The sequence below is a fragment of the Petaurus breviceps genome, unplaced genomic scaffold (genome assembly GCF_028583685.1).
Source record: "Petaurus breviceps papuanus isolate PSGF00001 unplaced genomic scaffold, PetGlider_PUasm1.0 79, whole genome shotgun sequence".
NCBI classification, from domain to species: Eukaryota; Metazoa; Chordata; class Mammalia; order Diprotodontia; family Petauridae; genus Petaurus; species Petaurus breviceps.
In genome coordinates this window covers 16336974-16348055 of record NW_027186523.1, presented here as the reverse complement: position 1 = coordinate 16348055, position 11082 = coordinate 16336974, and the positions used below count along the sequence as shown (strand labels likewise).

Below are 11082 nucleotides of genomic sequence, written 5' to 3'. Positions count from 1 at the left end.
CCCCCAATCCTCCTCCCGCTCCCCCGAGACCAATCATTGCATGGCTCAGGGTTAGGCATTCCCCCCCCCCCCCTTTCCCCGCGCCGCACGCACGCCACCGAACAGCTCCGAGGTCTCCTGCCCCTACCGCCCCTTAAAGGGAGGTAGCCAGCCCTTAAAGGACCCTCACACCTTGTGCTCAGCATGCCTTTGGCAGCCCGGTTTCTGAGCCGGGGACCCAGGGAGTGAAAAGCCGAGGATCCGGCAAGGCGCCCAGGTGCGGGTCTGGGGTTCACCCCCACCCCCCATCCCCTCCTCCACGGCCTCCCAGCAGCCTGGAGCGGCATTTTTATTCAGGCGACGCTTAAGGGAGCCCCGGCTGCGCCCGGTGCATTGTGGGAACGGCCGGGAGTCCCGTTTTCAGGAGGAGGAGGAGGGCGAAAAGCGAACCGGTAAGAGCCTGACTGGGGGGGAGGGGGGGGAGAGACACGCCTGGCTTAAAGGGGAATATTCATCAATAAGCCCCGTAGCGCCCTTTGCAAATCCCCCGCTCCGTCGGGCCCCCGACCGGCAGGGAGACGTGCACCACTGGCCCGCTAGAGCCCAGCTTGGCGTGGGGGGCCGGAGTGTGGGGTGGTTGGGGCCGCTTTAAAAAAGAAGCACCGCCCGCTCCGTAGCTGCCGCCTCCGCCGCTGCCGCCACCAGCAGCCGCTCTGAGCTGGGGAAGGAAGGAGGGAGGGAGCGAGCGAGGGAGGGAACAAGGGAGGGGAGGGGTGTGTTGGGGGGGGGGGGGGTGGCGGCGGCGGCGGCGGCGGCAGGGGTGGCAGCGCACGGGTTAATTTTTTCACCCGCCGACATTTTTGTTTGGCCGCTGCGGCTCACGGGCCCCCGCGCGCCCGCGTGCGCGCGCCGCTTAGGGAATCCTGCTCGGGCGTCCCGGGGAGCGCGGCGCGCGCGGCTCCCGGGTGTCTCCCGTTCCACCACGTCCCCCTTACCCCCCCAAACACTGCTTCTCCACCACACGCTCACTCTCACCCAAGCATTTCCTCTCCGTCCCTTCTGGACGCCCACAAAGGGTTAACTCCGTCCCTCGCGTGACACTTGCTCTCGTTACCTGGTTTCCCCCTCCAAAAAACGGCCCTTTGCACCCCCTCTCCCCCCACACCAAAACCAAGCGATGGGGGGGAGGGGGCCCGCGGGTCGCCCCTGGCGCGCGCTCCTTCCCCATTGGCGGCGGCGGTGGTCGGGGCCGGGGGCGCGCGCAGGGGTGTTCCCGCCGCGGGGCGGGGGGGAGGGGGAGGATGTCCCGGTGGAAAGCGCCGGCTCCCCCCGCCCCCGTCGGCCGCACAAAGAGCGCCGGCCGTGGCTGAGGCCTGATTTGCCTTTAAAGGCAGCGGCTTGGCATTTAAGGTGTCCCCGAGTCGCGTCCCTGCAGCCGCATGGACAGCCGGTCCTCCGCCACCTCGCCCCCGCGTGGTGCTGCCTGCTCCATTGTTTATTTCCCGGAGCTCGCGGGAAGGTAGGTCGAGGCAGCGGCCGCGGGCTCGGCGCGCCGTCCTCCCTCCCCCTCCCACCTGGTACTTTTAAAAACACTTAGCGGGCCTGAGGAGGAAGGGGTTAAATCGTCTCTACTTATTCAGGTCATTGTTTTAAAGTATCGTAAACATCTGGGGGCGGGAGAAGCAAGAGGAGGTGTAGCCTCTTGTTAAACAAATTGACTTTCCCCTCCACCTCCTCCTTGGTTGCCCCTTTCCCGGACTATTCCCGGTCTTTTCCTATCGCGGGCTAAAAAATAGGAATTTCCTGTTTTCCCCCTCCAGAATTGCTTTTCTTGTTCTCGTTCAAGTTTCCACGGGACAACTCCGGAGCTTCGAGATACTCGTGCCCTTACGTTCTTAACTTTTTCCCCTTAAATCAAGGGAGGTGACATGTAAATGCTGGTAAAAATATACCAGCCGTCAAAGCCGGTTTCTTCCCGGTTTCCCTCTCCAGTGCGGTTAGAAGATGTGAGGAATATGTCGATTTTTCCGTAGGCTTTTGCTGTGCTTTTTTCTATGGAGAGGTTCTTGTTTTTTAACTCTTGAGTCAAAGCCCTCATTAACAATTTCCTATAAATCACCGAACAATTTTAAAAAACAAACACACAACAAATAAGCCTCTGATTTTTGCTATAAGGTAGAATGCTACCCCATATATTTTCTGACAGGTTGTTTTTTTACCCAATGGTATAGGCCTTGTGATACAACCATAAGTTTGAAACTGGAATCATCGCTCATCCCAGACACGTTTGGTTTTTGGTTTGGGTTTCTTGGTGGGGTGGGGGTAGAGATTGTTTGGGGGGGGGGGGGGGGTTGGTAACTAAGGCTTGGGTTACTGCCCATGCTTAAGCTTTATAAGATGTGTTTTCAGTAAGTATGCCTACCAGGGGAGGAAAAACACTTGCTGTAAATGGAAATTGTGTTCTTAATCCGAAGTTTTGTAGGGGAAAGTGACTCCAAAACTTAAGTTGCCTGTGTAATACCACACCCTATTAAATTTATTTTTAAATCAGTCTGAAGGTTTGTTAAACCCAAGAGCTGAATTTTGTTATCTAGAAAGGCCAGTTGGGAGTAGCCTATGGCATTGGAAAGCACATTAAGTGCTGGTGATTAGTTTGATTTAATTGTAAGCTTGTAGTGAAACACTGCTAGAGAGTACCTATGGTGCTTTGTCAGTGATGCATCAAAAACCTGTTGTTGGATAGCATATTTGCTCTCTAGGAAATGGAGATTTCATTTTTTAAAAATCAGAAAATCTGTAGTAGTACAACTATATTGTCCTCTGTAAAACAGGCACTGCCATTTGAAAGTTGTACACTTCATTGGGACCTCCTATTAGTTTTGGATTATGTTGTATACCTCTGACTCAGAGTAAAAACGTTCTCTTCTAAAATTAGATTTGGCGTTACAGAGAATTTCATCAAATAAATTTGCATTAATATCTCTTCCATGGATTTTCTAACAGGCCTTGTACCTCTCAATGAGCATTTGTAGCCTTGTCAAAAGATTTGCCACAAAACATTTATTTTTTGCCAAGAACTTTAAACTTTTAAAATATAGTGCATGCCAATTGCCAGCTGAAGTGTCTGAGAGTGTTATTTTTTAAATTTCTAATGTTACATGCTTTTAGGATCTTTGGGACCTCTTTTTCAGGAAAGGAGTTACATGAAATAAGCCTGACATAGTCTTCAGTTCTTTTTATATCATGTTTTCTCTGTCTTGACCCTATAACGTAATAATGTTTTAGGGCATTATGTATTCTCCTTTAGATGAACTCTAAGAGCTTTATATAGATTGCTAGAGAGAGAGCATGAGTGCATGTGTGCAACCTTCCCTTCCTACCCTCCCCAATCTAAATAACTTTTAGAGATGTCCCTTTATTGTTCTGGTTCATAAAGCAGTCATATAAAGAATAGTGATATATAAGACAATTATTCACTGGCTTTAAATCACTTGAAATGGAAGTCTTTTATGGATTGCCCTGGGGGGGGGCAGTTACTTTTCTTTTTCTATTTTGCAGTCTCTTTACTTGAAAAGTGTTACATGATATACTAATGTTGCATTTTGTGACTTGCATATAGGTGGACCAGGCAAGAAACCAACAGACTAGAGGAGGGGGGAAAAGACTAAACTGTGAGTGAGTGTGCCTAAGAGCCATGTCTGTTCGGGAATCCTTTAACCCAGAAAGTTACGAATTGGACAAGAGTTTCCGGCTAACCCGATTCACTGAACTGAAGGGCACAGGCTGCAAGGTACCACAAGATGTCCTACAGAAGTTGCTGGAATCCTTACAAGAGAATCACTTCCAGGAAGATGAACAGTTTTTGGGAGCAGTTATGCCAAGGCTAGGTATGCAAACTATGTCTTTATCTTGATACTTCAATAGCACATCTATGGACAAATCCAACTATAGCTAGCATTTTTTTTCTGTCCTAATTCTAGCACCTTTACTATATTCCCTTGTCATTTGTTTTATCCAGACAAAAATGATCCAAATAGGGAGTCACAATAAACCACGTCAAACAGTTATAACTTGTTCAATGCTAGAAAAAAGTCTCCAATGACACCAAGGGTATAATCTAATAGTTTTGGAGATAATAGTGTGTGACTGTGTACTCTCACTATTTTAAGGTGAGTTCATCATTCTCTGACTCTCTGACCTTCCATTAAATAAGAATTCTTAGTATGGATTTAGGCATTTAAATTTCCTGTTTAACTAAAAACCAATTTACCCCCCCCTTTTTTCCTCACCTTAGCCTTGTTGCTGAGAGCCATAGAATGTCAGTGTTAAAAAGGACCTCAGAGGCCATCTAACTCAAACCCTACAAAATGCATGAATTTACCTTCCTGCCTCAGTAAATTTATTGTTTTACAGATAATATTTCTTTGAGGGTCCTACAGTTGGGAGGAAGTCAGGGAAGGAACAGGAGAAGCTATTCTGAACATCAGTGGATATTATGATGTAAGGCATTCTTTGAGGCAGCCCAGTTCTCTGTATTGATCCTAGTATAGCACCTCAGAATATTTTGTGTTTCCATTACTAAATTCCTGGCATACTAAATACTAAAACACTAGTTGTCTTGTGACTTGTCTCTCTTTTCTAAAAACCATGGAAAGAATTTCTTTCTGGGCTTGAGTTCTGGTTAATGGAGGTTGTGCTTTACTAGACTGATAAATACACAGTACAAGCAAATGGTCATCTTGAACTCTGGGAGTCAATCTGTTTCCTGAGAATTTCTATAGCATGTTGTTCCAGTATGAACTTACTTGGTATGTTATATATTTTGTCTAGTATTATGGGTTTTTTTTCCTTTGGGGGGTGTTTTTTGTTTTGTTTTGTTATAATATCTTTAGTATAGTTATTTGACTCAGTGCATACAGGGTACTTCAAGTTAAAGTAATACTTAAGTTATTTCTTGAGTTTAGAAGAGATGTGTATGGAAAAATGAAGACTAAGTCTATCAAGTAGATAGAGGAAATAAACCACTTAGTTAAATATAAAGAGTGATTACTAGATGATGTTGATTCAGTTTAAGGGGTTCAGGGATCCCTCAAGGACTGAAGTACAGGAAAGGGTCATCTGGAATGAATTCACGGACTCAAGCATTCTTTAAGTCAAGGTGGCAAAGGTTTATTGTAATGCCAGTATGGTGGGCAGAGCTCCTTAAGGAACTTGCCACTTAACAGGAGTGTTATAAGCTAAAGCTTATATAGGAAAAGTAGTGGATTATCTGACAGATATGTTAATTAGGTGATAGCTTACAACCTTGGTCACAGGAGTCATTCAGTACTGGAAACCAGGGGAAGGGGTTTCTAAGGGGTGTATTTGTGGTCTTTTATGTCTGTAGCAAGATAGCTTTGAGAGTTGATGACTATAGTTTGACCTCTGGATTGTATACAATAACTTTGGGAATCAATACATGATAATTCTGTGGTTACAAAATAGTCCCGTTTTTACAAGAGAATTTTCTTCAGAGGTCAGCTTGTTCTTGTGATGGGGAAAGATAGTTTGTTTTACTGGGCCCACTCATGAGTAATTGTAGGGAAAGGTAGTTTGTCTTACTGGGGCCCACTCATGAGTTATTGCTAGGCATAGTGTCCTTGGGCTGGGGAGAAAACTGTCAGGGATAGTGTTTTGAAGCTAGGGAGAAATGTGATCTTGGAATTGGGGTCCAAGCATAAGCACACAAGCACTTCATCATTCCCCCCCTTAAACAGATGGGACCCAAAATCTTTTTGACTAAGGGGCGAAGATCTTGGCTTCTGAAACTGCTTCATGCTGGGAGAGTAATTGCATCAAAACCCATGGCCTAAATCTCATTCATTTTCTTCATAGGAGGTTGTAAGTGCCATATAAGTGCTTGTTCCCTTTCTCCTTTCCCTTGGCCCTTTCTTTACTTTAGAACCTCTTGACTCTTCACATGCAGTTCACTACCAGTTAAAAGAATTGAGAATTTAACAGCCTGATTCTGAGGGAGGTTCAGAAAAATTAGGCCTCTAAGAGTTCTTTGACCTCTAAATCTATGACCTATTCAAAGCATTCGAAAGAAAGCTAGCTGTCTGAAGCAGTTTAACATAGCAGCAAATAGCCTCATTCACCTTAGTAGATTCTGATAGTGTCACTGTAGGGTAGTAGTAATTGTAACTCAGAAATAATAGTTAATACGTTTATGTATCACTTTAGCTTTTATAAAGTTTCACAACTTTAGTTCACAACTGAATGAGGTAAATAGTTCAAGTGTTATTCTGGCTTTACAGAGGAAACTAATGCTTTATAGAGTAAAATTACTTGTCAGTGGTCACAGGGCTTTAAATGGGAGAGCCAGGTCTTGATTACAAGTCCAGTGCTCACAGTGACTCCATAACCGATGTTCTTGATGGTGACATTCATCAATAAGAGGTACAATTATATATCCTTTACTCTGCTAATTTAAGAAGACTGAAAAGTGCTGTACATTTTATAGAAGTTAGCATTGAAATTAGTTAAAATAATATGTAGGTAAGCAACTAGATAAATCTTCAGTTATCTAGAAGGTTCTGGAGAATGAAAGTTTTCCTATACCACGCTGTACATTGCAGTTAGGATTTAGAGGAAAGGGCTGGGTATCATGACATCCAAATATTATTTTGTTCTGTCATGCTAATTCATCAAGTGCACCTAGCCAGTAACTTGTCATAAGCTCTCCATATGTAAAATATGATGATATTAGTGAAGGTTGATAATTTATTATATGCCTTTATAAAGAGTTTTGAGATTAAGATTCAGAGTTAGCAGTGTAAATGTAATGTGACTCCCTTTTAATTGGGTGAGTGGGTCCATGACATGCTGTACTTCATAGTTTTTGAAACCTATTTTTGAAAATAATTTATGAAGTGGTTGGGTTTAAAAACAAATGAATGAAATCTGAGGTACACTTCTCCCTTTGAGATTCTTGTTTTAGGTGTTTTAGAGCAGAGGTAGGCAGATAAACTTAATGGATAGGTGCCTTATGGTTTAAAGAAGTACAGATCTAAAAGAGTTAATGCAAACAACATAAGCTGCTTGTTACTTTTTCTTCCTTGTCAGAATACCTGGAATTCTTAATATACTTTATAATAAATTACATATAATAAAATGCTAAAAGATATTCCTATATTATAAAAACCTTAAAAATATGAGACTAAGGAAGCTTCTGGAGCTTGGGCAGTTTATCTAAATACATTATGAACAAATTAAAGCTATAAAATAAAAGTATAAATCAGATAATATGTTTATATATAAATCATGTATAAAGTTCTTTGATTTATACTTGAAAACTAATAAATTCAGCAGTTATTCTTTAATAGCTCTTTCTGTAGGCTTTCACCTACAGTTCTATCCAAAGCTGAATTGAAGGAAATGAGGAAGTTTAATCTACCAAAGGCGGGGGGACAGAGGAATAGGTATATTATCTATCTTCAAGTATTTGAAGAACTTTCTTCTGGAAGAGCTCTTAAACTTCTGTTTGGCCCCTGCAGGGAGAACTAGAACTGATAGGTTGAAGTTGCTGAAAGGCAGTTGGGCTTAATATCAAGGAAAATTAAGCAATGTTATCCTGATGACACCAGAAGCTAGGGTACTAGAGATTTTTGTTTTGCTTTCTTTTTGAACCTTTTATTTTTACCTGAACAATCAGTGTAGGGAGCTTTGAATGAGGAACTTCTACCAATACTGACATTTATGGTTTTAGACAGTTGCCTGGGGCATTGAGTAGATACTTGCACAGCTTTATACATCCAGTATTTGGCTGAAGTGGATTTGAACTGGGTCTTTCTGAGTCTTAGGTCAGCTTTCTAGACACTTGGACATGCTTCCTCACACTGGGTATTATTATCCTCATATGACGCCTGAGAACATTGAGACTAAATTATTGGAATGGTTTCAGAATTTCTTGGACTGCCTCAGATAGTGAGTTCCTGGCCTTTGGAAGTTTTCAAGTAGATTCAGATGACCCCTTGTTAGGAATATATTAAGGGGGATCTCATGTTTTGAATAGGAGTTGGACCTTTGAGATTTTTTTTACTCTTAAGATTATGAGTTTATGAAGTGAAAATTCAAGAGGGGAAAAAAAGTACATTTTACTTTCTTAAAGCAGATAGGAATTTATCTCTGAAATGTCTGTTCAATTAGGGAGCATTCAAATGAATTAAGAACTGTAGATATTATTCAGAAGATATGACTCCTATCCTTTTGAAATTTACACTGACAGACTGGAAACATTTGCTAAGATAAGTTTGCATAACTATAGATCATAGATATATCTATATATATGTAAAGTCATAGATCTCAATAGATGTTATCTCCATTTTATAGATAAGAAACTAAGACCTAAAGAGGCAAATGTCAGAGGCAAGATTCAAACCCAGGTCTTTCTGATTTCCTGGTCAGTGCTCTGGCCAATATGCCACTTTTTTCCTTGAAGATAAAGTTTCTTATGAAATTCTGAGAGCATGCTATCTGATTGATTCTTTGAATTATTGCAAGCATCTTTGTCTGAATACAATAAAAAACTGATTACTAGCGAAATGATCTAGTCCATGGAGCTAGTAACCCTACTATTTCTGAAACAAAATACCACTGAGTCATGCCCTAACTTTTCTGCTTTGCTGAATAAGAAATACTGTTTCCCTGGGATGTATGGTCCTTGCTGGACTTGTTTCTGTTTTGAATTTGCAGTGATGGAAAAAGAAGTGAAAAATTATCTGCATAAGGAACTAGTGTTAGGATTAATTTATATTTTTAAAATATACATATATATTTTACATTATATATGCATATAAATCATGTGTGTATATGTGTATATATATTATGTATGTAAAAGGTTTAGTTATTTATGGCATTATCCAAATACTGATTCAGATAGATGAATAAAATTATCATTTTTGTGCAGACTTTTAAGTTATTATAGATGGCCTGTTTATTTATCTCTTTGACCTTCTCAAGTCCTGTATTTTAAATATAAATTATAGTGTGGGAAGATTTTACATATTTGATTCAGGATTAATTTATCTTTGTTTAGTTTGGATAGTTTGGAGTCCTATTTCTGGAAGGGTTTTTTGGGTTTTTTTTTGCTTTTGGAGGGCAATAGGGGTTAAGTAACTTGCCCAAGGTTACACAGCTAGTATTTTTGTGTGGGTGTTAAGTGTCTGAGGCCAGAACTGAACTCAGGTCCTCCTGACTCTGAGGCAGTGCTTTTCTCACTGTACCACCTAGCCACCCCTAGAAGGTTTTTTAAAATTGATGTTTTCTTTTAAATCTCATTGTAACTTTGTGTGTCTTTATTTGTTTGACTGCATTTTTTAAATATTACATAGAAGGATGTAGGAACTAGAATGTGCATGTGCTTATGCTAAGAACTATCCCATTAAAAATATGTATTACAACCTTTTTTTTTTTTTTAAGCAATCGGGGTTAAGTAACTTGCTCAAGGTTACACGGCCAGTTATTTCTGGGTGTGGTGCTGAGTGTCTTGCTCAAGGTTACAGGGCCAGTTATTTCTGGGTGTGGTGCTGAGTGTCTGAGCCCAGGATTCGATCTCCAGGTCGTCCCAACACTGGAGCCGGTACTCTTACTCGCTGAGCCACCTGGCCGCCGCTTATTACAACCCTTCTTACCCAGAATTAAGTAGAAAAAAAGCCAGTTAGAATTTGTAAAAGAGTTTAATTAAAAGAAAAAAGAAATGTAGTTATATTAACTTAAAAATACCTATAATGGCCATCCAAACTTGATTTAACAATAAAAACCACACATACATAGCATTTGATGCATGTGACAAGAATGTTCCTTTGGCTGGCAGGTAGATATCCCCATTTTACAGATGAGGAAAGAAAATAAAGTTCAGAAAAATTGCCCACAATTATCTTGCTGGTAAATGGGCTAGAGTTAGCTGTCACACTTTTGGACTCCAAATCCAATGCTGTTTTCACTAGAATCATATCACCTCATGAATATGTAAGAATTATTTAGAGTTGATGATATCAGCTGTATGTTAATATGTACCTCTAAATGTTTAGAACAGTTGGCTTTCAAGCCCCCGATAGTCAATAGCTTTGTGACCAACTTCAATATCCTCATCTGTAAAGTAAGGATAAAAATACCTATAGTATCTGTTCTCTCAGAGTTTTTATGAGGATCAAATGAGATTTTTTGTAAATCAGTTTTTATACTTTAAAGCTGTAGACCTTAAGATATAAACTCCTCATTTAGCTTTTAAAGCCCTACACTGTCTGGCTCCAAGTTATCTTTCAAACTCTGAGAATCTGCCAAACTGACTCTCTCTGTTCCTCACTTGTCCTGGGCACTCTCCATCTTCCATTCTCCATGTCTTTGCAACAGATGTCTCTCATGCCTGGGATGCAGTCCTTCCCTACCTCCACCTCATAGAGACCCACTCTTACTTGAAGATGCATTTCAGGCACCAGCTTTTTGCCTGAAGTCTTTCCTTATTCCCCTCCTCAAAACTGCTAATGCCCTTTCCCATAGTAACTTATATTTAATTACTTTGAAATTACAGTTATCCCTTCTACATTTTAGGGGTTAGGGGTAAGAGACACCCAACAATCTGGAAAATCTTTGTGAAATTTTTTTGGCCTTCCCTTTGTACCAAATAAGAAGTTTGATTTTTTTTATTTTATGGGGTGTTTACAGTAAAACTTGCGTAAAGTATTTGGTCATAGGCTCTGTGTTGTCTGCTGGCCTTGATGTGTCATCTGTGGCTTCTGTAAAATCCCCCAGATTTTCCCTTTAATTTCCTAGGCCAACCCACAATATATGGAACCCGTGACAGGGAGAGTCTAGATGTAGAAGGGATAACTAATTACTTGGGGGGGAGGGAACTAGGTGGCTTAATGGATAAAGTGCTGGACCTACAGTTAGGAAGGCCTAAGTTCAGACACTTATTGTTTGTATGACCCTGGGCAGATCACTTAACCCTCTTTGCCTCAGTTTTCTCATCTGCCAAAAGAGCTGGAAAATTAAATGGCAAACCACTGCAGTATCTTTGCCAAGAAAATCCCAAATGTGATCCCAGAGTCAGGAGGGACCAAA

General features: G+C 41.5%; 2 protein-coding genes across 4 annotated transcripts in view; one reads left to right on the top strand and one right to left on the bottom strand.

Annotated features, from left to right (window-relative positions):
• PRPF18 (pre-mRNA processing factor 18) overlaps window positions 1-11082 on the bottom strand; it is a 533171-nt gene that overhangs the window by 468236 nt on the left and 53853 nt on the right. The window lies entirely within an intron of this gene.
• The window catches only part of SEPHS1 (selenophosphate synthetase 1), a 46089-nt gene continuing 35102 nt past the window's right edge, over window positions 96-11082 (top strand). The window contains exons 1-2 of one of the 3 annotated variants that reach the window (XM_069106422.1): window positions 96-431; window positions 3599-3866. In XM_069106422.1, the coding sequence (XP_068962523.1) occupies window positions 3674-3866 (193 nt within the window). In that variant the 5' untranslated portion in view covers window positions 96-431; window positions 3599-3673. Of the gene's footprint in view, window positions 432-1246; window positions 1499-3598; window positions 3867-11082 lie in introns of those variants that run through there. The other 2 variants (XM_069106420.1, XM_069106421.1) reach the window with 2 other exon arrangements.